The sequence below is a fragment of the Carcharodon carcharias genome, chromosome X (genome assembly GCF_017639515.1).
Source record: "Carcharodon carcharias isolate sCarCar2 chromosome X, sCarCar2.pri, whole genome shotgun sequence".
In the NCBI taxonomy this organism is placed as follows: Eukaryota; Metazoa; Chordata; class Chondrichthyes; order Lamniformes; family Lamnidae; genus Carcharodon; species Carcharodon carcharias.
Window position 1 is genome coordinate 8,954,582 of NC_054507.1, and position 26,848 is coordinate 8,981,429.

At 49.1% G+C, this 26,848-nt stretch overlaps 1 protein-coding gene across 1 annotated transcript in view; it reads right to left on the bottom strand.

The window, feature by feature from the left end:
* LOC121273199 (acidic amino acid decarboxylase GADL1-like) overlaps window positions 1-25,273 on the bottom strand; it is a 52,979-nt gene extending 27,706 nt beyond the window's left edge. Inside the window, exons 1-2 of the mRNA XM_041180189.1 lie at window positions 25,245-25,273; window positions 21,361-21,442 (exon numbers count right to left, since the gene is read on the bottom strand). Of these exons, the coding sequence (XP_041036123.1) occupies window positions 21,361-21,442; window positions 25,245-25,273 (111 nt within the window). The remainder of the gene's footprint in view (window positions 1-21,360; window positions 21,443-25,244) is intronic.
* Between the last annotated feature and the right edge of the window lie 1,575 nt (window positions 25,274-26,848).

The following is a 26,848-nucleotide window of genomic DNA, read 5'->3' on the forward strand; positions in this document are numbered from 1 at the left end:
TTATGGGGACAATGCACAGGGAGCTTTACTCTGTAACTAACCCCGTGCTGTTCCTGTCCTGGGAGTGTTTTATGGGGACAGTGTAGAGGGAGCTTTACTCTGTATCTAACCCCGTGCTGTACCTACCAAGGGAGTGTTTGATAGGGACAGTGTAGAGGGATCTTTACTCTGTATCTAACCCCGTGCTGTACCTGCCCTGTGAGTGTTTGATGTGGACAGTGTAGAGGGAGATTTAGTCTGTATCTAACACCGTACTGTACCTGTCCTGGGAGTGTCTGATGGGGACGGTGGAGAGGGAGCTTTACTCTGTATCTAACCCCGTGCTGTACCTGTCCTGGGAGTGTTTGATGGGGACGGTGTAGACGGACCTTTACTGTGTATCTAACACCATGCTGTACCTCTCCTGGGAGTGACTGATGGGGACAGTGTAGAGGGAGCTTTACTCTGTATCTAACCCCGTGCTGTACCTGCCCTGGGAGTGTATGATGGGGACAGTGTAAAGGGAGCTTTCTTCTGTATCGAACCCCGTGCTGTACCTGTCCTGGGAGGGTTTAATGCGCACAATGTAGACGGAGCCTTACTCTGTATCTAACCCTCTGCTGTACCTGTCCTGGGAGTGTTTGATGGGACAGTGTAGAGGGAGTTTTACTGTGTATCTAACCGCGTGCTGTACCTGCCCTGTGAGTGTTTGATGGGCAGGGTGTAAAGGGTGCTTTACTCTGTATCTAACCCCGTGCTGTACCTGTCTTGGGAGTGTTTGATGGGGACAGGGTAGAGGGAGCTTTACTCTGTATATCACCCCATGCTGTACCTGTCCTGGGCGTGGTTTATGGGGACAATGCACAGGGAGCTTTACTCTGTAACTAACCCCGCGCTGTTCCTGTCCTGGGAGTGTTTTATGGGGACAATGTAGAGGGAGCTTCACTCTGTATCTAACCCCATGCTGTACATGTCCTGTGAACGTTTGATGTGGACAGTGTAGAGGGAGCTTTACTCTGTATCTAACCCCGTGCTGTACCTGCCCTGTGAGTGTTTGATGTGGACAGTGTAGAGGGAGATTTACTCTGTATCTAACCCCGTAGTGTACCTATCCTGGGAGTGTCTGATGGGGACAGTGTAGAGGGAGCTTTACTCTGTATCTAACCCCGTGCTGTACCTGCCCTGGGAGTGTATGATGGGGACAGTGTAAAGGGAGCTTTCTTCTGTATCTAACCCCGTGCTATACCTGTCCTGGGAGGGTTTAATGCGCACAATGTAGACGGAGCCTTACTCTGTATCTAACCCTCTGCTGTACCTGTCCTGGGAGTGTTTGATGGGACAGTGTAGAGGGAGCTTTACTGTGTATCTAACCGCGTGCTGTACCTGCCCTGTGAGTGTTTGATGGGCACGGTGTAGAGGGAGCTTTATTCTGTATCTAACCCCGTGCTGTACCTGTCTTGGGAGTGTTTGATGGGGACAGGGTAGAGGGAGCTTTACGCTGTATCTAACCCCGTGCTGTACCTGTCCTGGGAGTGTTTGATGGGGACAGTGTAGAGGGAGCTTTACTCTGTAACTAACCCCGTGCTGTTCCTGTCCTGGGAGTGTTTTATGGGGACAGTGTAGAAGGAGCTTTACTCTGTATATCACCCCATGCTGTACCTGTCCTGGGAGTGGTTTATGGGGACAATGCACAGGGAGCTTTACTCTGTAACTAACCCCGTGCTGTTCCTGTCCTGGGAGTGTTTTATGGGGACAGTGTAGAGGGAGCTTCACTCTGTATCTAACCCCGTAGTGTACCTATCCTGGGAGTGTCTGATAGGGACAGTGTAGAGGGAGCTTTACTCTGTATCTAACCCCGTGCTGTACCTACCCTGGGAGTGTATGATGTGGACAGTGTAAAGGGAGCTTTCTTCTGTATCTAACCCCGTGCTGTACCTGTCCTGGGAGGGCTTAATGCGCACAATGTAGACGGAGTCTTACTCTGTATCTAACCCTCTGCTGTACCTGTCCTGGGAGTGTTTGATGGGACAGTGTAGAGGGAGCTTTATTGTGTATCGGACCGCGTGCTGTACCTGCCCTGTGAGTGCTTGATGGGCACGGTGTAGAGGGAGCTTTACTCTGTATCTAACCCCGTGCTGTACCTGTCTTGGGAGTGTTTGATGGGGACAGGGTAGAGGGAGCTTTACTCTGTATCTAACCCCGTGCTGTACTTGTCCTGGGAGTGTTTGATGGGGACAGTGTAGAAGGAGCTTTACTCTGTATATCACCCCATGCTGTACCTGTCCTGGGAGTGGTTTATGGGGACAATGCACAGGGAGCTTTACTCTGTAACTAACCCCGTGCTGTTCCTGTCCTGGGAGTGTTTTATGGGGACAGTGTAGAGGGAGCTTTACTCTGTATCTAACCCCGTGCTGTACCTACCAAGGGAGTGTTTGATAGGGACAGTGTAGAGGGATCTTTACTCTGTATCTAACCCCGTGCTGTACCTGCCCTGTGAGTGTTTGATGTGGACAGTGTAGAGGGAGATTTACTCTGTACCTAACCCCGTACTGTACCTGTCCTGGGAGTGTTTGATGGGGACAGTGTAGAGGGAGGTTTACTCTGTATCTAACCCTGTGCTGTACTTATCCTGGGAGTGTTTGATGGGGACATTGTAGAGGGATCTTTACTCTGTATCTAACCCCGTGCTGTACCTGCCCTGTGAGTGTTTGATGGGGGCAGTGTAGAGGGAGATTTAGTCTGTATCTAACACCGTACTGTACCTGTCCTGGGAGTGTCTGATGGGGACGGTGGAGAGGGAGCTTTACTCTGTATATAACCCTGTGCTGTACCTGTCCTGGGAGTGTTTGATGGGGACGGTGTAGACGGACCTTTACTGTGTATCTAACACCATGCTGTACCTATCCTGGGAGTGACTGATGGGGACAGTGTAGAGGGAGCTTTACTCTGTATCTAACCCCGTGCTGTACCTGCCCTGGGAGTGTATGATGGGGACAGTGTAAAGGGAGCTTTCTTCTGTATCTAACCCCGTGCTGTACCTGTCCTGGGAGGGTTTAATGCGCACAATGTAGACGGAGCCTTACTCTGTATCTAACCCTCTGCTGTACCTGTCCTGGGAGTGTTTGATGGGACATTGTAGAGGGAGTTTTACTGTGTATCTAACCGCGTGCTGTACCTGCCCTGTGAGTGTTTGATGGGCAGGGTGTAAAGGGTGCTTTACTCTGTATCTAACCCCGTGCTGTACCTGTCTTGGGAGTGTTTGATGGGGACAGGGTAGAGGGAGCTTTACTCTGTATATCACCCCATGCTGTACCTGTCCTGGGCGTGGTTTATGGGGACAATGCACAGGGAGCTTTACTCTGTAACTAACCCCGTGCTGTTCCTGTCCTGGGAGTGTTTTATGGGGACAATGTAGAGGGAGCTTCACTCTGTATCTAACCCCATGCTGTACATGTCCTGTGAACGTTTGATGGGGACAGTGTAGAGGGAGCTTTACTCTGTATCTAACCCCGTGCTGTACCTGCCCTGTGAGTGTTTGATGTGGACAGTGTAGAGGGAGATTTACTCTGTATCTAACCCCGTACTGTACCTGTCCTGGGAGTGTCTGATGGGGACAGTGTAAAGGGAGCTTTCTTCTGTATCTAACCCCGTGCTGTAGCTACCCTGGGAGTGTATGATGGGGACAGTGTAAAGGGAGCTTTCTTCTGTATCTAACCCCGTGCTGTACCTGTCCTGGGAGGGTTTAATGCGCACAATGTAGACGGAGCCTTACTCTGTATCTAACCCTCTGCTGTACCTGTCCTGGGAGTGTTTGATGGGACAGTGTAGAGGGAGCTTTACTGTGTATCTAACCGTGTGCTGTACCTGCCCTGTGAGTGTTTGATGGGCACGGTGTAGAGGGAGCTTTACTCTGTATCTAACCCCGTGCTGTACCTGTCCTGGGAGTGTTTGATGGGGACAGTGTAGAAGGAGATTTACTCTGTATATCACCCCATGCTGTACCTGTCCTGGGAGTGGTTTATGGGGACAATGCACAGGGAGCTTTACTCTGTAACTAACCCCGTGCTGTTCCTGTCCTGGGAGTGTTTTATGGGGACAGTGTAGAGGGAGCTTCACTCTGTATCTAACCCCATGCTGTACATGTCCTGTGAACGTTTGATGGGGACAGTGTAGAGGGAGCTTTACTCTATCTAACCCCGTGCTGTAGCTACCAAGGGAGTGTTTGATAGGGACAGTGTAGAGGGAGATTTACTCTGTACCTAACCCCGTACTGTACCTGTCCTGGGAGTGTCTGATGGGGACGGTGTAGAGGGATCTTTACTCTGTGTCTAACCCTGTGCTGTACCTGCCCTGTGAGTGTTTGATGTGGACAGTGTAGAGGGAGATTTACTCTGTATCTAACCCCGTACTGTACCTATCCTGGGAGTGTCTGATGGCGACGATGGAGAGGGAGCTTTACTCTGTATATAACCCTGTGCTGTACCTGTCCTGGGAGTGTTTGATTGGGACGGTGTAGACGGACCTTTACTGTGTATCTAACACCATGCTGTACCTATCCTGGGAGTGACTGATGGGGACAGTGTAGAGGGAGCTTTACTCTGTATCTAACCCCGTGCAATACCTGTCCTGGGAGGGTTTATGGGGACTGTGTAGAGGGACCTTCACTCTGTATCTAACCCTATGCTGTACCTGTCCTGGGAGTGTTTGATAGGAACGGTGTAGAGGGACCTTTACTCTGTATCTAACCCCGTGCTGTACCTGTCCTGGGAGTGTTTGATGGGGACAGTGTAGAGGGAGCTTTACTCTGTATATCACCCCGTGCTGTACCTGTCCTGGGAGTGTTTTATGGGGACAGTGTAGAGGGAGCTTTACTCTGTATATCACCCCGTGCTGTACCTGTCCTGGGCGTGGTTTATGGGGACAATGCACAGGGAGCTTTACTCTGTAACTAACCCCGTGCTGTTCCTGTCCTGGGAGTGTTTTATGGGGACAGTGTAGAGGGAGCTTCACTCTGTATCTAACCCCGTGCTGTACCTGCCCTGTGAGTGTTTGATGTGGACAGTGTAGAGGGAGATTTACTCTGTATCTAACCCCGTAGTGTACCTATCCTGGGAGTGTCTGATGGGGACAGTGTAGAGGGAGCTTTACTCTGTATCTAACCCCGTGCTGTACCTGCCCTGGGAGTGTTTGATGGGGACAGTGTAAAGGGAGCTTTCTTCTGTATCTAACCCCGTGCTGTACCTGTCCTGGGAGGGTTTAATGCGCACAATGTAGACGGAGCCTTACTCTGTATCTAACCCTCTGCTGTACCTGTCCTGGGAGTGTTTGATGGGACAGTGTAGAGGGAGCTTTACTGTGTATCGGACCGCGTGCTGTACCTGCCCTGTGAGTGCTTGATGGGCACGGTGTAGAGGGAGCTTTACTCTGTATCTAACCCCGTGCTGTACCTGTCCTGGGAGTGTTTGATGGGGACAGGGTAGAGGGAGCTTTACTCTGTATCTAACCCCGTGCTGTACTTGTCCTGGGAGTGTTTGATGGGGACAGTGTAGAAGGAGCTTTACTCTGTATATCACCCCATGCTGTACCTGTCCTGGGAGTGGTTTATGGGGACAATGCACAGGGAGCTTTACTCTGTAACTAACCCCGTGCTGTTCCTGTCCTGGGAGTGTTTTATGGGGACAGTGTAGAGGGAGCTTTACTCTGTATCTAACCCTGTGCTGTACCTACCAAGGGAGTGTTTGATAGGGACAGTGTAGAGGGATCTTTACTCTGTATCTAACCCCGTGCTGTACCTGCCCTGTGAGTGTTTGATGTGGACAGTGTAGAGGGAGATTTACTCTGTACCTAACCCCGTACTGTACCTGTCCTGGGAGTGTTTGATGGGGACAGTGTAGAGGGAGGTTTACTCTGTATCTAACCCTGTGCTGTACTTATCCTGGGAGTGTTTGATGGGGACATTGTAGAGGGATCTTTACTCTGTATCTAACCCCGTGCTGTACCTGCCCTGTGAGTGTTTGATGGGGGCAGTGTAGAGGGAGATTTAGTCTGTATCTAACACCGTACTGTACCTGTCCTGGGAGTGTCTGATGGGGACGGTGGAGAGGGAGCTTTACTCTGTATCTAACCCCGTGCTGTACCTGTCCTGGGAGTGTTTGATGGGGACGGTGTAGACGGACCTTTACTGTGTATCTAACACCATGCTGTACCTATCCTGGGAGTGACTGATGGGGACAGTGTAGAGGGAGCTTTACTCTGTATCTAACCCCGTGCTGTACCTGCCCTGGGAGTGTATGATGGGGACAGTGTAAAGGGAGCTTTCTTCTGTATCTAACCCCGTGCTGTACCTGTCCTGGGAGGGTTTAATGCGCACAATGTAGACGGAGCCTTACTCTGTATCTAACCCTCTGCTGTACCTGTCCTGGGAGTGTTTGATGGGACAGTGTAGAGGGAGTTTTACTGTGTATCTAACCGCGTGCTGTACCTGCCCTGTGAGTGTTTGATGGGCAGGGTGTAAAGGATGCTTTACTCTGTATCTAACCCCGTGCTGTACCTGTCTTGGGAGTGTTTGATGGGGACAGGGTAGAGGGAGCTTTACTCTGTATATCACCCCATGCTGTACCTGTCCTGGGCGTGGTTTATGGGGACAATGCACAGGGAGCTTTACTCTGTAACTAACCCCGCGCTGTTCCTGTCCTGGGAGTGTTTTATGGGGACAATGTAGAGGGAGCTTCACTCTGTATCTAACCCCATGCTGTACATGTCCTGTGAACGTTTGATGTGGACAGTGTAGAGGGAGCTTTACTCTGTATCTAACCCCGTGCTGTACCTGCCCTGTGAGTGTTTGATGTGGACAGTGTAGAGGGAGATTTACTCTGTATCTAACCCCGTAGTGTACCTATCCTGGGAGTGTCTGATGGGGACGGTGTAGAGGGAGCTTTACTCTGTATCTAACCCCGTGCTGTACCTACCCTGGGAGTGTATGATGGGGACAGTGTAAAGGGAGCTTTCTTCTGTATCTAACCCCGTGCTGTACCTGTCCTGGGAGGGTTTAATGCGCACAATGTAGACGGAGCCTTACTCTGTATCTAACCCTCTGCTGTACCTGTCCTGGGAGTGTTTGATGGGACAGTGTAGAGGGAGCTTTACTGTGTATCTAACCGCGTGCTGTACCTGCCCTGTGAGTGTTTGATGGGCACGGTGTAGAGGGAGCTTTATTCTGTATCTAACCCCGTGCTGTACCTGTCTTGGGAGTGTTTGATGGGGACAGGGTAGAGGGAGCTTTACGCTGTATCTAACCCCGTGCTGTACCTGTCCTGGGAGTGTTTGATGGGGACAGTGTAGAAGGAGCTTTACTCTGTATATCACCCCATGCTGTACCTGTCCTGGGAGTGGTTTATGGGGACAATGCACAGGGAGCTTTACTCTGTATCTAACCCCGTGCTGTTCCTGTCCTGGGAGTGTTTTATGGGGACAGTGTAGAGGGAGCTTCACTCTGTATCTAACCCCGTGCTGTACATGTCCTGTGAACGTTTGATGGGGACAGTGTAGAGGGAGCTTTACTCTGTATCTAACCCCGTGCTGTACCTAGCAAGGGAGTGTTTGATAGGGACAGTGTAGAGGGAGATTTACTCTGTACCTAACCCTGTACTGTACCTGCCTGGGAGTGTCTGATGGGGACGGTGTAGAGGGAGCATTACTCTGTATCTAACCCTGTGCTGTACCTGCCCTGTGAGTGTTTGATGTGGACAGTGTAGAGGGAGATTTACTCTGTATCTAACCCCGTACTGTACCTATCCTGGGAGTGTCTGATGGCGACCATGGAGAGGGAGCTTTACTCTGTATCTAACCCCGTGCTGTACCTATCCTGGGAGTGACTGATGGGGACAGTGTAGAGGGAGCTTTACTCTGTATCTAACCCCGTGCTGTACCTGCCCTGGGAGTGTATGATGGGGACTGTGTAAAGGGAGCTTTCTTCTGTATCTAACCCCGTGCTGTACCTGTCCTGGGAGGGTTTAATGCGCACAATGTAGACGGAGCCTTACTCTGTATCTAACCCTCTGCTGTACCTGTCCTGGGAGTGTTTGATGGGACAGTGTAGAGGGAGCTTTACTGTGTATCTAACCGCGTGCTGTACCTGCCCTGTGAGTGTTTGATGGGCAGGGTGTAAAGGGTGCTTTACTCTGTATCTAACCCCGTGCTGTACCTGTCCTGGGAGTGTTTGATGGGGACAGGGTAGAGGGAGCTTTACTCTGTATATCACCCCATGCTGTACCTGTCCTGGGAGTGGTTTATGGGGACAATGCACAGGGAGCTTTACTCTGTAACTAACCCCGTGCTGTTCCTGTCCTGGGAGTGTTTTATGGGGACAGTGTAGAGGGAGCTTCACTCTGTATCTAACCCCATGCTGTACGTGTCCTGTGAACGTTTGATGGGGACAGTGTAGAGGGAGCTTTACTCTGTATCTAACCCCGTGCTGTACCTGCCCTGTGAGTGTTTGATGTGGACAGTGTAGAGGGAGATTTACTCTGTATCTAACCCCGTACTGTACCTATCCTGGGAGTGTCTGATGGCGACGATGGAGAGGGAGCTTTACTCTGTATATAACCCTGTGCTGTACCTGTCCTGGGAGTGTTTGATGGGGACGGTGTAGACGGACCTTTACTGTGTATCTAACACCATGCTGTACCTGTCCTGGGAGTGTTTGATGGGGACGGTGTAGAGGGAGCTTTACTCTGTATCTAACCCCGTGCTGTACTTGCCCTGGGAGTGTATGATGGGGACAGTGTAAAGGGAGCTTTCTTCTGTATCTAACCCCGTGCTGTACCTGTCCTGGGAGGGTTTAATGCGCACAATGTAGACGGAGCCTTACTCTGTATCTAACCCTCCGCTGTACCTGTCCTGGGAGTGTTTGATGGGACAGTGTAGAGGGAGTTTTACAGTGTATCTAACCGCGTGCTGTACCTGCCCTGTGAGTGTTTGATGGGCAGGGTGTAAAGGGTGCTTTACTCTGTATCTAACCCCGTGCTGTACCTGTCTTGGGAGTGTTTGATGGAGACAGGGTAGAGGGAGCTTTACTCTGCATATCACCCCATGCTGTACCTGTCCTGGGAGTGGTTTATGGGGACAATGCACAGGGAGCTTTACTCTGTAACTAACCCCGTGCTGTTCCTGTCCTGGGAGTGTCTTATGGGGACAGTGTAGAGGGAGCTTCACTCTGTATCTAACCCCATGCTGTACCTGCCCTGTGAGTGTTTGATGTGGACAATGTAGAGGGAGATTTACTCTGTATCTAACCCCGTACTGTACCTATCCTGGGAGTGTCTGATGGGGACGGTGTAGAGGGAGCTTTACTCTGTATCTAACCCCGTGCTGTACCTGTCCTGGGAGTGTTTCATGGGGACAGTGTAGAGGGATCTTTACTCTGTATCTAACCCCGTGCTGTATCTGTCCTGGGAGTGTTTGATGGGGACGATGTAGAAGGAGTTTTACCCTATATATCACCCCGTGCTGTACCTGTCGTGGGAATGTTCGATGCGAACAGTGTACAGGGAGCTTTACTCTGTATCTAACACCGTGCTGTACCTGCCCTGTGAGTGTTTGATGGGGACAATGTACAGGGAGCTTTACTCTGTATCTGACACTGCTCTATACCTGTCCTGGGAGTGTTTGATGGGTCAACGTAGAGGGAGCTTTACTCTGTATCTAACCCCGTGCTGTACCTGTCCTGGGAGTGTTTGACGGGACAGTGTAGAGGGAGCTTTACTCTGTATCTAACCCCGTGCTGTACCTGCCCTCGGAGTGTTTGATAGGGACAGTGTAGAGGGAGCTTTACTCTGTATATAAGCCCGTGCTGTATCTGTCCCGGGAGTGTTTGATGGGGACGGTGTAGAAGGAGCTGTTCTCTGTATATCACCCCGTGCTGTACCTGGCCTGGGAGTGGTTTATGGAGACAATGTAGAGGGGGCTTTACTCTGTATCTATCCCCGTGCTGTTCCTGTCCTGGGAGTGTTTTATGGGGACAGTGTAGAGGGAGATTCACTCTGTATTTAACCCCGTGCTGTACCTGCCCTGGGAGTGTTTGATGGGGTCAGTGTAGAAGGAGCGTTACTCTGTATCTAACGCCGTGCTGTACCTATCCTGGGAGTGTTTGATGGGGACAGTGTAGAGGGAGCTTTTCTCTGTACCGAACCCCGTGCTGTACCTGCTCTGGGAGTGTTTGATAGGGACAGTGTAAAGGGAGCTTTTCTCTGTATCTAACCCTGTGCTGTATCTGTCCTGGAGTGTTTGAGGTGACAATGTAGAGGGAGCTTTACTCTGTATCTAACCCCATGCTGTATCTGTCCTGGGAGTGTTTGATGGGGACGGTGTAGAAGGAGCTCTTCTCTGTATATCACCCCGTGCTGTACCTGTCCTGGCAGTGGTTTATGGGGACAATTTAGAGGGAGATTTACTCTGTATCTAACCCCGTGCTGTTCCCGTCCTGTGAGAGTTTTATGGGGACAGTGTAGAGGGAGCTTCACTCTGTATTTAACCCCGTGCTGTACCTGTCCTGGGAGTGTTTGATGGGGACAGTGTTCAGGGAGCTTTACCCTGTGTTTATCCCCATGCTGTACCTGCCCTGTGATTGTTTGATGGGGACATTTTAGAGGTAGCTCTACTCTGTATCTAATCCCGTGCTGTACCTGTCCTGGAGTGTTTGAGCCGACAGTATGGAGGGAGCGTTTGTCTGTATCTAACCCCGTGCTGTACCTGTCCTGGGAGTATTTGATGGGGACGGTGTAGGAGGGACTTTACTCTGTATATCACCCCATGCTGTACCTGTCCTTGGAGTGGTTTATGGGGACAATGCAGAGGGAGCTTTACTCTGTATCTAACCCCGTGCTGTACCTGCCCTGTGACTGTTTGATGGGGACAGTGTAGAGGGAGCTTTACTCTGTATCTAATCCCGTGCAATACCTGTCCTGGGAGGGTTTATGGGGACTGTGTAGAGGGACCTTCACTCTGTATCTAACCTTGTGCTGTACCTGTCCTGGGAGTGTTTGATAGGAACGGTGTAGAGGGACCTTTACTGTGTCTCTAACCCCGTGCTGTACCTATCCTGGGAGTGTTTGATGGGGACAGTGTAGAGGGAGCTTTACTCTGTATCTAACCCCGTGCTGTACCTATCCTGGGAGTGCTTGATGGGGACAGTGTAAAGGGAGCTTTCTTCTGTATCTAACCCCGTGCTGTACCTGTCCTGGGAGGGTTTAATGCGCACAATGTAGACGGAGCCTTACTCTGTATCTAACCCTCTGCTGTACCTGTCCTGGGAGTGTTTGATGGGACAGTGTAGAGGGAGCTTTACTCTGTATCTAACCCCGTGCTGTACCTACCAAGGGAGTGTTTGATAGGGACAGTGTAGAGGGATCTTTACTCTGTATCTAACCCCGTGCTGTACCTGCCCTGTGAGTGTTTGATGTGGACAGTGTAGAGGGAGATTTACTCTGTACCTAACCCCGTACTGTACCTGTCCTGGGAGTGTTTGATGGGGACAGTGTAGAGGGAGGTTTACTCTGTATCTAACCCTGTGCTGTACTTATCCTGGGAGTGTTTGATGGGGACATTGTAGAGGGATCTTTACTCTGTATCTAACCCCGTGCTGTACCTGCCCTGTGAGTGTTTGATGGGGGCAGTGTAGAGGGAGATTTAGTCTGTATCTAACACCGTACTGTACCTGTCCTGGGAGTGTCTGATGGGGACGGTGGAGAGGGAGCTTTACTCTGTATATAACCCTGTGCTGTACCTGTCCTGGGAGTGTTTGATGGGGACGGTGTAGACGGACCTTTACTGTGTATCTAACACCATGCTGTACCTATCCTGGGAGTGACTGATGGGGACAGTGTAGAGGGAGCTTTACTCTGTATCTAACCCCGTGCTGTACCTGCCCTGGGAGTGTATGATGGGGACAGTGTAAAGGGAGCTTTCTTCTGTATCTAACCCCGTGCTGTACCTGTCCTGGGAGGGTTTAATGCGCACAATGTAGACGGAGCCTTACTCTGTATCTAACCCTCTGCTGTACCTGTCCTGGGAGTGTTTGATGGGACAGTGTAGAGGGAGTTTTACTGTGTATCTAACCGCGTGCTGTACCTGCCCTGTGAGTGTTTGATGGGCAGGGTGTAAAGGGTGCTTTACTCTGTATCTAACCCCGTGCTGTACCTGTCTTGGGAGTGTTTGATGGGGACAGGGTAGAGGGAGCTTTACTCTGAATATCACCCCATGCTGTACCTGTCCTGGGCGTGGTTTATGGGGACAATGCACAGGGAGCTTTACTCTGTAACTAACCCCGTGCTGTTCCTGTCCTGGGAGTGTTTTATGGGGACAATGTAGAGGGAGCTTCACTCTGTATCTAACCCCATGCTGTACATGTCCTGTGAACGTTTGATGTGGACAGTGTAGAGGGAGCTTTACTCTGTATCTAACCCCGTGCTGTACCTGCCCTGTGAGTGTTTGATGTGGACAGTGTAGAGGGAGATTTACTCTGTATCTAACCCCGTAGTGTACCTATCCTGGGAGTGTCTGATGGGGACAGTGTAGAGGGAGCTTTACTCTGTATCTAACCCCGTGCTGTACCTACCAAGGGAGTGTTTGATAGGGACAGTGTAGAGGGAGATTTACTCTGTACCTAACCCCGTACTGTACCTGTCCTGGGAGTGTTTGATGGGGACAGTGTAGAGGGAGGTTTACTCTGTATCTAACCCTGTGCTGTACTTATCCTGGGAGTGTTTGATGGGGACATTGTAGAGGGATCTTTACTCTGTATCTAACCCCGTGCTGTACCTGCCCTGTGAGTGTTTGATGGGGGCAGTGTAGAGGGAGATTTAGTCTGTATCTAACACCGTACTGTACCTGTCCTGGGAGTGTCTGATGGGGACGGTGGAGAGGGAGCTTTACTCTGTATCTAACCCCGTGCTGTACCTGCCCTGTGAGTGTTTGATGTGGACAGTGTAGAGGGAGATTTACTCTGTATCTAACCCCGTACTGTACCTATCCTGGGGGTGTCTGATGGGGACGGTGTAGAGGGAGCTTTACTCTGTATCTAACCCTGTGCTCTACCTGCCCTGTGAGTGTTTGATGTGGACAGTGTAGAGGGAGATTTACTCTGTATCTAACCCCGTACTGTACCTATCCTGGGAGTGTCTGATGGCGACGATGGAGAGGGAGCTTTACTCTGTATATAACCCTGTGCTGTACCTGTCCTGGGAGTGTTTGATGGGGACGGTGTAGAGGAACCTTTACTCTGTATCTAACACCATGCTGTACCTATCCTGGGAGTGTATGATGGGGACAGTGTAAAGGGAGCTTTCTTCTGTATCTAACCCCGTGCTGTACCTGTCCTGGGAGGGTTTAATGCGCACAATGTAGACGGAGCCTTACTCTGTATCTAACCCTCTGCTGTACCTGTCCTGGGAGTGTTTGATGGGACAGTGTAGAGGGAGTTTTACTGTGTATCTAACCGCGTGCTGTACCTGCCCTGTGAGTGTTTGATGGGCAGGGTGTAAAGGGAGCTTTACTCTGTATCTTACCCCGTGCTGTACCTGTCTTGGGAGTGTTTGATGGAGACAGGGTAGAGGGAGCTTTACTCTGCATATCACCCCATGCTGTACCTGTCCTGGGAGTGGTTTATGGGGACAATGCACAGGGAGCTTTACTCTGTAACTAACCCCGTGCTGTTCCTGTCCTGGGAGTGTTTTATGGGGACAGTGTAGAGGGAGCTTCACTCTGTATCTAACCCCATGCTGTACATGTCCTGTGAACGTTTGATGGGGACAGTGTAGAGGGAGCTTTACTCTGTATCTAACCCCGTGCTGTACCTGCCCTGTGAGTGTTTGATGTGGACAGTGTAGAGGGAGATTTACTCTGTATCTAACCCCGTACTGTACCTATCCTGGGAGTGTCTGATGGGGACGGTGTAGAGGGAGCTTTACTCTGTATCTAACCCCGTGCTGTACCTGTCCTGGGAGTGTTTCATGGGGACAGTGTAGAGGGATCTTTACTCTGTATCTAACCCCGTGCTGTATCTGTCCTGGGAGTGTTTAATGGGGACGGTGTAGAAGGAGTTTTACCCTATATATCACCCCGTGCTGTACCTGTCGTGGGTGTGTTCGATGCGAACAGTGTACAGGGAGCTTTATTCTGTATCTAACACCGTGCTGTACCTGCCCTGTGAGTGTTTGATGGGGACAATGTACAGGGAGCTTTACTCTGTATCTGACACTGCTCTAGACCTGTCCTGGGATTGTTTGATGGGGACAACGTAGAGGGAGCTTTACTCTGTATCTAACCCCGTGCTGTACCTGTCCTGGGAGTGTTTGACGGGACAGTGTAGAGGGAGCTTTACTCTGTATCTAACCCCGTGCTGTACCTGCCCTCGGAGTGTTTGATAGGGACAGTGTAGAGGGAGCTTTACTCTGTATATAAGCCCGTGCTGTATCTGTCCCGGGAGTGTTTGATGGGGACGGTGTAGAAGGAGCTTTTCTCTGTATATCACCCCGTGCTGTACCTGGCCTGGGAGTGGTTTATGGAGACAATGTAGAGGGGGCTTTACTCTGTATCTATCCCCGTGCTGTTCCTGTCCTGGGAGTGTTTTATGGGGACAGTGTAGAGGGAGCTTCACTCTGTATTTAACCCCGTGCTGTACCTGCCCTGGGAGTGTTTGATGGGGTCAGTGTAGAGGGAGCTTCACTCTGTATCTATCCCCGTGCTGTTCCTGTCCTGGGAGTGTTTTATGGGGACAGTGTAGAGGGAGCTTCACTCTGTATCTAACCCCGTGCTGTACCTGTCCTGGGAGTGTTTGATGGGGACAGTGTAGAGGGAGCTTTTCTCTGTACCTAACCCCGTGCTGTACCTGCTCTGGGAGTGTTTGATAGGGACAGTGTAAAGGGAGCTTTCCTCTGTATCTAACCCTGTGCTGTATCTGTCCTGGAGTGTTTGAGGCGACAATGTAGAGGGAGCTTTACTCTGTATCTAACCCCATGCTGTATCTGTCCCGGGAGTGTTTGATGGGGACGTTGTAGAAGGAGCTCTTCTCTGTATATCACCCCGTGCTGTACCTGTCCTGGCAGTGGTTTATGGGGACAATTTAGAGGGAGATTTACTCTGTATCTAACCCCGTGCTGTTCCTTTCCTTGGAGTGTTTTATGGGGACAGTGTAGAGGGAGCTTTACCCTGTATTTAACCCCATGCTGTACCTGCCCTGTGATTGTTTGATGGGGACAGTGTAGAGGGAGCTTTACTCTGTATCTAACCCTGTGCTGTACTTGTCCTGGGAGTGTTTGATGGGGACAGTGTAGAGGGAGCTCTACTCTGTACCTAACCCCGTGCTGTACATGTCCTGGAGTGTTTGAGCCGACTGTGTGGAGGGAGCTTTAGTCTGTATCTAACCCCGTGCTGTACCTTTCCTGTGAGTGTCTGATGGGGACAGTGTAGAAGGAGATTTACTCTGTATCTAAGCCCGTGCTTTAACTGTCCTGGGAGTGTTTGATGGGGACAGTGTAGACGGAGCTTTACTCTGTATCTAACTCCGTGCTCTATCTGTCCTGGGAGTGTTTGATGGGGACGTTGTAGAAGGAGCTTTACTCTGTATATCACCCCCTGTTTTACCTGTCCTGGGAATCGTTTAAGGGTACAATGTAGAGAGAGCTTTACTCTGTATCTAACACCGTGCTGTTCCTTTCCTTGGAGTGTTTTATGGGGACAGTGTAGAGGGAGCTTCACTCTGTAATTAACCCCGTCCAGTACCTGTCTTGGGAGTGTTTGATGGGGACAGTGTAGAGGGAGCTCTACTCTGTACCTAACCCCGTGCTGTACATGTCCTGGAGTGTTTGAGCCGACTGTGTGGAGGGAGCTTTAGTCTGTATGTAATCCCGTGCTGTACCTTTCCTGTGAGTGTTTGATGGGGACAGTGTAGATGGAGCTTTACTCTGTATCTAACTCCGTGCTGTACTTGTCCTGGGAGTGTTTGATGGGGATATTTTAGAGGGAGCTTTACTCTGTATCTAACCCTGTGCTGTACTTGTCCTGGGAGTGTTTGATGGGGATATTTTAGAGGGAGCTTTACTCTGTATCTAACCCTGTGCTGTACCTGGCCTGTGAGTGTCTGATGGGGACAGTGTAGAAGGAGATTTACTCTGTATCTAAGCCCGTGCTTTAACTGTCCTGGGAGTGTTTGATGGGGACAGTGTAGAGGGAGCTTTACTCTGTATCTAACTCCGTGCTCTATCTGTCCTGGGAGTGTTTGATGGGGACGTTGTAGAAGGAGCTTTACTCTGTATATCACCCCCTGTTTTACCTGTCCTGGGAATCGTTTAAGGGTACAATGTAGAGAGAGCTTTACTCTTTATCTTATCCCGTGCGGTTCCTGTCCTGGGAGTGTTTGATGGGGACAGTGTTGAGGGAGCTTCATTCTGTATTTAACCCCGTGCTGTACCTGTCTTGGGAGTGTTTGATGGTGACAGTGTTCAGGGAGCTTTACCCTGTATTTAACCCCATGCTGTGCCTGCCCTATGACTGTTTGACGGGGACAGTTTAGAGGGAGCTCTACTCTGTATCTAACCCCGTGCTGTACCTGTCCTGGAGTGTTTGAGCCGACAGTGTGGAGGGAGCGTTAGTCTGTATCTAACCCCGTGCTGTACCTGTCCTGGGAGTATTTGATGGGGACGGTGTAGGAGGGACTTTACTCTGTATATCACCCCGTGCTGTACCTGTCCTTGGAGTGGTTTATGGGGACAATGCAGAGGGAGCTTTACTCTGTTTCTAACCCCGTGCTGTTCCTGTCCTGGGAGTGTTTTATGGGGACAGTGTAGAGGGAGCTTCACTCTGTATCTAACCCCGTGCTGTACCTGTCCTGGGAGTGTTTGATGGGGACAGTGTAGAGGGAGCTTTACTCTGTATCTAACCACATGCTGTACCTGCCCTGTGACTGTTTGATGGGGACAGTGTAGAGGGTTCTTTACTCTGTATCTAACCCCATGCTGTACCTGCCCTGTGAGTGTTTGATGGGGACCTTGTAGAAGGAGCTTTACTCTGTATATCAAGTCGAGTTGTACCTGTCTTGGGAGTGTTTGATGCGGAGAGTTTAGAGGGAGCTTTACTCTGTATCTAATTCCTTGCAGTACCTGTCCTACGAGTGTTTGATGGGGAGAGTTTAGAGGGAGCTTTACTCTGTATCTAATCCCGTGCAATACCTGTCCTGGGAGGGTTTATGGGGACTGTGTAGAGGGACCTTCACTCTGTATCTAACCCTGTGCTATACCTGTCCTGGGAGTGTTTGATGGGGACAGTGTAGAGGGAGCTTTACTCTGTATCTGACCCCGTGCTGTACCTGCCCTGTGAGTGTTTGATGGGGACGGTGTAGAGGGAGCTTTACTCTGTATCTAACCCCGTGCTCTCTTCGCCCTGTGAGTGTTTGATGGGGACGGTGTAGAGGGAGCTTTCCTCTGTATCTAACCCTGTGCTGTACCTGTCCTGGGAGTGTCTGATTGGGACGGTATGGAGGGAGCTTTACTCTGTATTTAACCCCGTGCTGTACCTGTCCTGGGAGTGTTTGATGGGGCCATTGTAGAGGGACCTTTACTGTGTATCTAACACCATGCTGTACCTGCCCTGGGAGTGTTTGATGGGGACAGTGTAAGGGGAGCTTTACTCTGTATCTAACCCCGTGCTGTACCTGGCCTGGGAGTGGTTTATGGAGACAATGTAGAGGGGGCTTTACTCTGTATCTATCCCCGTGCTATTCCTGTCCTGGGAGTGTTTTATGGGGACAGTGTAGAGGGAGCTTCACTCTGTATTTAACCCCGTGCTGTACCTGCCCTGGGAGTGTTTGATGGGGTCAGTGTAGAAGGAGCGTTACTCTGTATCTAACGCCGTGCTGTACCTATCCTGGGAGTGTTTGATGGGGACAGTGTAGAGGGAGCTTTTCTCTGTATCTAACCCCGTGCTGTAACTGCTCTGGGAGTGTTTGATAGGGACAGTGTAAAGGGAGCTTTACTCTGTATCTAACCCCATGCTGTATCTGTCCCGGGAGTGTTTGATGGGGACGGTGTAGAAGGAGCTCTTCTCTGTATATCACCCCGTGCTGTACCTGTCCTGGCAGTGGTTTATGGGGACAATTTAGAGGGAGCTTTACTCTGTATCTAACCCCGTGCTGTACCTGTCCTGGGAGTGTTTGATGGGGACAATGTTCAGGGAGCTTTACCCTGTGTTTATCCCCATGCTGTACCTGCCCTGTGATTGTTTGATGGGGACATTTTAGAGGTAGCTCTACTCTGTATCTAACCCCGTGCTGTACCTGTCCTGGAGTGTTTGAGCCGACAGTGTGGAGGATGCTTTAGTCTGTATCTAACCCCGTGCTGTACCTGTCCTGGGAGTGTTTGATGGGGACAGTGTAGAGGGAGCTTTACACTGTATCTAACCCCGTGCTGTACCTGCTCTCGGAGTGTTTGATGGGGACAGTGTAAAGGGAGCTTTCCTCTGTTTCTAACCCTTTGCTGTACCTGTCCTGGAGTGTTTGAGGCGACAATGTAGAGGGAGCTTTACTCTATATCTAATCCCGTGCTGTACCTGTCCTGGGAGTGTTTGATGGGGACTGTGTAGACGGAACTTTACTCTGTATCTAACTCCGTGCTGTATCTGCCCTGGGAGTGTTTGATGGGGACAGTGTAGAAGGAGCTTTACTCTGTATATCACCCCGTGCTGTACCTGTCCTGGGAGTGGTTTAAGGGGACAATGTAGAGAGAGCTTTACTCTGTATCTAACACCGTGCTGTTCCTTTCCTTGGAGTGTTTTATGGGGACAGTGTAGAGGGAGCTTTACTCTGTATCTAACCCCGTGCTGTACCTGTCTTGGGAGTGTTTGATGGAGACAGTGTAGACGGAGCTTTACTCTGTATCTAACCCTGTGCTGTACCTGCCCTGGGAGTGTTTGATAGGCACAGTGTAGAGGGAGCTTTACTCTGCATCTAACCCTGTGCTGTTCCTGCCCTTTGACTGTTTTATGGGGACAGTGTAGAGGGAGCTTTACTCTGTATCTAACCCCATGCTGTACCTGCCCTGTGAGTGTTTGATGGGGACGTTGTAGAAGGAGCTTTACTCTATCTATCAAGTCGTGCTGTACCTGTCTTGGGAGTGTTTGATGCGGAGAGTTTAGAGGCAGCATTACTTTGTATCTAATCCCGTGCAGTACCTGTCATGGGTGTGTTTGATGGGGAGAGTTTAGAGGGAGATTTACTCTATATCTATCCCCGTGCTGTACCTGTCCTGGGAGGGTTTGTTGGGCACAGTTTAGAGGGAGCTTTACTCTGTATGTAACCCCGTGCTGTACCTGTCCTGGGAGTGTTTGATGGGGACAGCGTAGAGGGAGCTTTACTCTGTATCTAACCCTGTGCTGGACCTGCCTTGGGAGTGTTTGTTGGGCACAGTGTAGAGGGAGGTTTACTCTGTATGTAACCCCGTGCTGTACCTGTCCTGGGAGTCTTTGATGGGGACAGCGTAGAGGGAGCTTTACTCTGTATCTAACCCCATGCTGTACCTGTCCTGTGAGTGTTTGATGGGCCAGTGTTGTGGGATCTTTACTCAGTGACAATGTTCGCAGTAATTACAATGGGAGATTAGCCTTTCAACCTAAGAGGAAAGCCAAAAGCGAGAGAGAAAAAAAAATCGCTAGATTCTTGATTGGTCTCAGCAGATTAGAAGTTAGCAAATTTTTTTTTGAGGATATATCTAGGAGGCTAGATAAAGGGCAACCAGTAAATGTCATATACTTCCAAATGGCATCCAATGAGGTCTCACACGAAAGGTTAATGCAACAGATAAGGATTCATGGTGTTCAGGGTGATAGAATGGATGGAGGATTGGTTAACGTTCAGGAAGCAGAGGGTAGGGATTAATTTGACATTTTCAAATTGGCAGGCTATGAATTTTGGAGTGCTGTAAGGATCAGTGCTGGGGCAAGCAGGAAGACAAATAGCATGTTGGCTTTTTTATAAGGGGATTGGAATACAAGAATGAAGTCTTGCCACTATTGTAGAGGGTTTTGCTGAGACCACAATACCATGTGCAGTTTGGTCTCCATATCTAAGGAGGATATATTTACATTGCAGACGATACAGTGAAGGTTCACTAGATTGGTCCCTGGGATGAGGGGGATGTCCTATAATGAGAGGCTGAGTAAACTGGGTCTATATTCTCTGAAGTTTAGAAGATTGAGAGGTGATCTCATTGAAACCTACAGGATTCTGAAGGGGTTTGACAGGGTAGATACTGAGAGGTTGTTTCCCCTGACTGGGGAATCTAGAACATGGGGGCACAGTCTCAGGATAAGGGGCTGATCATTTAGGACTGAGATGAGGAGAAATTCCTTCACTCAAAGGGTTGTGAATCTTTGGAATTCTTTACCCCAGAGGGTTGTGGATGCTCCATTGTTGAATATATTTAAGGCTGCGATGGACAGATTTTTGATCTCCCAGGGAATCAAGGGATATGGGGAGTGGGTAAGAAAATGGAGTTGAAGCCCAAGATCAGCTATGATTGTATTGAATGACTTGAAAGGCCGTATAGTCTACTCCTGCTCTTGTTTCTTATGTTTATGTAATCTGGTGCCAGGAACGAATGATCATTCAGCTACACAACATACCACATACGGTCTGCTTTTGGTACACAAGTCCAAAATGAGACACAAGAGACCCCAATAGATTTGCTCCCACATAGCTCAGTAAAAGAAAGACTTGCATTTATTTAGCGCCTTTCATGACCTCAGGACATCCAGAAGCGTTTCCTTCAAACAGTACTTCACTGGCTGTGTCATCACTGGCGTAACATACAGAAAAACGGCAACCGATTTGCGCACAGCAAGCTCCCACAAGCAATGTGATAAATACTAGGTAATCTGGGCAGTGGGTAAACGCCCAGCTTCGTGCCGCACTGAAACTACAGCCAATGTCATAGGTGTAATGTCCAAGCACTGCTGCAATAGCGGATTTCATTTAGGGTGGCAGCAGGAAAGCCACAACTAGCTTCAGCTTCTGGGTAGAAGCAATGGGGAGGGGGGGAGAGAAAGACAACACAGTTTCCTGAGCTTGACCAACAGCCAGTGATTTCTGTTGGAAAGTGCATGACTTTGAATGTCCAAAAACGATGAAGAATGGACTCAATGTGCCCTCGCCTGCTCGAATGGCTTGCCAACATTCGCAGTTTGGGGTCAGTCATCAAGAATGGCCACACGGGCAAGGTAGCAGAGGGCAGCAATGCCCATGGAACCAGATCCCAGCATGGAGTCAGCAGCACTGGGGAGGTGGGGATGTTAGGGAGCAACCCTTTGTGCCTCGATGACATCATGATTTCTACTCACAGTGTTGTCTTTGAGCAGGAAGGCGGAACACTGCAACCCTGCCAGCAGCATTTTGTGTGGGTTCCACGCAACAGAATCAGCCCTAGAAAAAGTAGTGATGTGATTAACGTCATTAAAGTCCTCAGTTTGCAACTTAGTTATCCCATTAAAACAGCAAGTGTTGGAAATGCACTGAACAGCACCCAACGTTCGAAGGGGAATGGTTTGTGCCTTGGATCATTCCCCAATCCTGTTAAAAGCCCCTCCCAAGCAATCATTCACATCAAGCTGCCTTCAGTTGTTGACTCACCTGCTGCATTTTCAGTTTTTATTTCAGAATCCCACCACTCACAGGCCTTTTATTTTTCCATTTCCAATTGTTTCCTTCCCCTCTGGTTTTCCTGCGGTGCACCATTTTGTAGCTAAGGTAGCAGTGAACAGCTTAGGCCTGGCCCCTCTCACTAGCAGCAAGTACAGAGTACAAACCTGGGCCAAGGCACAGGCTAGAACGACAGATCGATATACAGACATCGGAGGGTGGAACTGAGGAACGATTCCCCGCTTGGTACAACTGCTCGATGTCACTTTGAAGGCACAGGAGTCAAATCGTCACTCAAGTTGACTTTTTTTTTAAAAAAAAGACAAGCTTTGAAAGGAAACATTACACAACGGATCTATTTTTTTAAATACAAATTAACCAACATGGACAAATAAAACACTTAACTCCCTCATCTCCCTATAACCCTCTCAACAGAAACCACTGAGGCCATTAAGTTTGTATTTTAGCCACAACCCGCAGTGTTCCATTTATATTCACCCCTCAGAGAACTTGCAGTTATCCAGCATCTTCAAATGTAGAAAGCAATTTTGCAAGGCATTTCACGGAAGCGCAATAATTTAAAAAGGACGCAGAGCCATTAAATATTCCTATTGGAAAGGTCACCTAGAGCTCAGTCAAACAGATGGGTTTAAATGTGGAGAGGGAAGTGGGGAAGCAGAGAGAATTCAAAAGCATAGGGACCGGGCAGCTGAAGGCACAGTCACCAAAGGAGAGGCAAAGGGAGAGGGGCGACACATCAAGGACAGAATTAAAGGAAAGGTGGCAAAGTGTAGGGATGGAGAAGGTTACATAGATAGGCAGAGGCAAACCATGGGCGGGATGTAAACACAAGAGATGAAAATTTAAAAATTGACCAAAGGCCAACGCAAGCCAGTAAGTGCAGGGGTGACGGGAGAGCAGAAAGGTGCAGGATAGGATACAGGCAGAGTTTAACACAAAGTGAAGTTTATTGTGGGGGGCGGGTGGTGCAGTCAGGTGTACAGGATTCAAGGCAGGTCACAAGAGCATTGGAATGGGTTAACTCGGTTTCTCTTTTCACAGATGCTGCCTGACCTGATAAATATTTCCAGCATTTTCTGATTTTATTTCAGATTTCCCACATTGGCAGTATTTAGCTCGATCATTAGATTAGTCACGTCTGGAGGTAACCATAGCAAGGAGGGTTTCAGCAGCAGATAGGCTGAGACAGAGTGGTGTTAGGAAAGTGGAAATAAACAAACAGTTGGTGATGGAGGGGATCTGGAGTCAGAAGCTCATCGTAGCAGAGGCTTGGATCAGTCTTTCAAACATGCTATGGAAATTGCACCAGAGAAGTGGAGGGTTAAGGGAAAGAGGAATAAATTAGGTGACTGAAGACCAGTCAGTCTAACATTGGCACTGGTGGATCTTCCAGAGGACATAATATAAATGGGATAAAATTTATACTCACGGAGAAAGACATGGGCTAATTAATGAGGGCCAGCAAAGATTTGTAAAAGATGAGCTGTATCTGACAAACGTAGACTTTGAGAAAATAAATTGTAATGATAAAGGACATGTAGTCGATTTTGTATTTATGCATTTTCAAACGATGTTTGATGAAGTGTCACTTAAGATAAAATTAAAGCACAGGTATTGAATGGAGAGGGATGGTGTGAATAAGAAGCTGATGGGGTTGATGGAGAGACAAAAGTGATTAATGAATGTTTGACTGAACTGGAGGGATTAGAACAGAGGTGCCCACCAGGGGTGAGTGGAGGACTATTAAGATTCTCAATATACAGAAAAAGATTGTATTTATATAGCACCTTTCACAACCTCAGAACATCCCAAGCGTTTTCCAGTCAATGAAGCAATTTAGAAGTGTAGCCAATTTGTACACAGCAAACTCCCACAAACAGCAATGTGATAACAGCCAGATCATGTTTTTCTTTTGTGATGTTGATCGCAGGATAATTGATCATCACTGGGAATGATTCCCTTTCTCTTTGAGATCCTGCCAATGGGATCCAGAGAGGAGAGACATGGCCTCAATTTAATATCTCATCCAAAAGACGACACCTCTGACAGTATAGCACTCTTTCAGAAGTGCACTGGGAGCGTCAGCCTGGATTGTGTAGTGCATTGAAAATCACATTGGCCAGAATTTTGAGCTTGGCGGGTGAGCCCAGGAGCGGCTGGAAAACAGCCCATCACCCGCGATTACCCCATCAACCCCGTGATTTCATGCTGGCTGGCCAATTACCAGCCAGCCAGCGTGAAAGATACGCTGAAATGCTCAGCACTGCCAGGGTGGGGGTGGGAGGAGGGCGAGCGCTGAAGTTGCGGGGGGGTAGTGCGCACAGAAAGCTCCCTGGAGGCAGAGAGCTGCCTCAGGGAGCTGAAGAATTCAAATCCAACAAACAGAGATTTTAAAATCCAGAAAAAATGCCCACGCAACAGAAACAGTCACCCGAACATATACAACACGAAAATTCTGTGCAAACCTTTTTATATATATATATATATATATTTTTAATTTAATGACAAAAACCTCATCCCGCCCTTGAATGAGGTTTCCTGAAAAATGCAAAGGACGCCTGGCTGATTTGCCTGCATGCCACCCGTAATGTTGGGCGGGCAAGGTAAAATCCCAATTAATTGCGCCATTAATGGGCTTAATAGCCCTCTTAATTGTCGGCAGGCACGCTTCCGAGTTTAGCATGCGCCAGCCGACTGAAATATCACGCAAGTGCACGATAGTGTCGGGACGCGCACCCGACATCGTCGCGCGGTGTCTTACGCTCAAGCGTGTCGGGTGCGTGCCCGCATGCCGAGTGAAAAATTCTGCCCATTGCGTATTTTGGCCACTGTAAAAGCACCCTCTCGTGGCCACTAGTCAAACCGGGATAAACCAGTTTTTGATTTGGGTACTTTGAACTCGTGCTGCACGCGGTCTCTCTCCCATCGTGCAAAGATATCACAGCCCGGCAAGAAGGCAGGATGGGTTCGCCAGCCAAACAAATTTGGGTTGGAGAAGTTTCCACCAAACCACAGGAGGAACTGAGGGTTTTTTCATCGCTGAGTTAACAGTTTTAAAAATCCAGTCTTAGTGACTAGGCTGTTTGTGGGTGGACTGACCTTCAAAGATGGCTGCATCAACAGGTATTATTGGGTGACTGGGAGAGTAAAGCCATGACCAAGAGTCTTTTGGTGAGCATGTGGAGCAGCTGGAGATGTTTTTCACTGCTAATAATATCCTCAATGTTTCTGATAATCCAGCTGTTAATCGGGCAGTGGGGGGTGGGGGGGAAAAGGGTGATACTTTTGCCTGAAGCAGGCCCAATACATGAAATGCCAAATAAGTTATTCACTCTCCCCAAGCCAAAATACACACCACTGTCGGACATTTAGTGTAAGCTTCAGCAGCAGTACAGTCCCAAGCCATCGAAGATTGAGGAAAGCTATCAGCTTGGAACAAGGAATCAGTTACCCAGTGAGGACATTGGAGAGTTTATTGCATCTTTGAAAAGCTGTCCACCTGTTGTAATTTGAACATTTCAAGAGAGAGCGCATTGCGGGACAGATTTGTGTGCAGTTTAAAAACCGAACGCATTCGCAGTAAGTTGCTGACATCGTCAAAGTTAACTTTTGACGTAGCTTGCCAAACAGCATTGCCCTTGGACCCGACAGAATGTGACTTGAGAGAAGTCAGAGTTAACAACTGCCAGTTCATCTGCTGAAGTAAATAAACTGCAGCTGAGTAAGCAGAATGCCCCAACAACAGCCGTTAGCAGTAGCAGATGTGCAGCGGAATTTGCAGAGCATCATAGTCCAAGCAGTGTTGGATGGAACTCTAGTAGACGTGGAGGTCGACAAGGGGCATCAGCCAGCGTGATTCCTGAATTGTTACACTGTCGAAAGTTGAGTTAACATCAGCTGAAGAAATCACACGTAGAATTACAAAGTTATGGAAGAGAGAAATCCACAACGAGAAGTGTGTTAGTTCTAGTCACGTACAAGGAGCAATGTGCAAAATTGCCTATCGTTGTAGTGAAGGGTGAAAAAACCAGCCTTACTAGGAAGAAACTGGTTGGCAACACTCAAGTTAAATTGGAACGAGCTTTATCACATCGAAGGAAAATTCACAACACAAGACAACAGGAGTTTCGTGAAACCAGCAAATCAATTCAAGGATATGAGACCAATGTATGAGTTCGGAGGAACACAGGCCAGTTCATTGCAGGCCTTGCCCAGCACCCTATGCTCCAAAACAGAAAGCAGAACAAGGACTGAAAAGCTCGAGACTGAGAACATTGGCCCAGATCTTCTGGTCTCCGGGTCTTGATAGACTGGACATACTCTGAAAGACTGCACCCCTCGGAAGTCCCAACACAAGGACTCCATGGGAATTGCCTGGGAATGCTTGAACTTCCGATGGGCAATCCCCCTGCTCCCCGAGACCCTCTGAAAACATCTCCAACTCTTTTCGGATAGTTCCGACCTACTGCCCTGGATAGTTACCCAGGAAAATGTTACAGGGGAAAAAAACCTAGTCTAACACCTGGGTAAGTAGAGAACTGACACCCCTATCCACCCCAGACTAGCCCCCATCACCTGACTCCCCCTACCCCTTCCAGACCTGACCACTCCCCAACCTACCAACCACTATAGCTTTTCAAAGCAGCTTTGGGACAGAAACTTTACTGACCGGAATACAGCAGCTTGTGCCATAAAGGGGGTGGGGGGAAGATGGAGTGCGCGTGGTTTCTGCATGGATTCTCTGCGCTGCTCCCCAAGAGGTTCTCTGCACTGGGTCAGATGTGAAGGATCGTCCGTCGGAAGATTGCTCAGAAAAAAAATCAGAGGAAGGTAAGTGGACATTCTTCTTTTGTCAGATCAGGGTTCAAAATAAGGTTTCCGACCCTGATCAGAAGATCTGGGCAAAGTAGAACAGAGTGATTTGGTACTACCATTATGGAAGCAGCCAAAGTCAGATAGTGGTGTAAGAAAATGTGGGGATTATAAATTAACTGTAAATCAGGTACTGAAATGTAATCCACCTGATACTTTGCCAAACGTGGAGGACCTGTTCACAATGTTGTCAGGGGGCCAGATTTTTTCAAAATTAGATGTGACAAACACCTATTTGCAACTTGAGCGAGATGATAAGTCTAAGTCATATTTGACTATTAATACACACATGGGTCT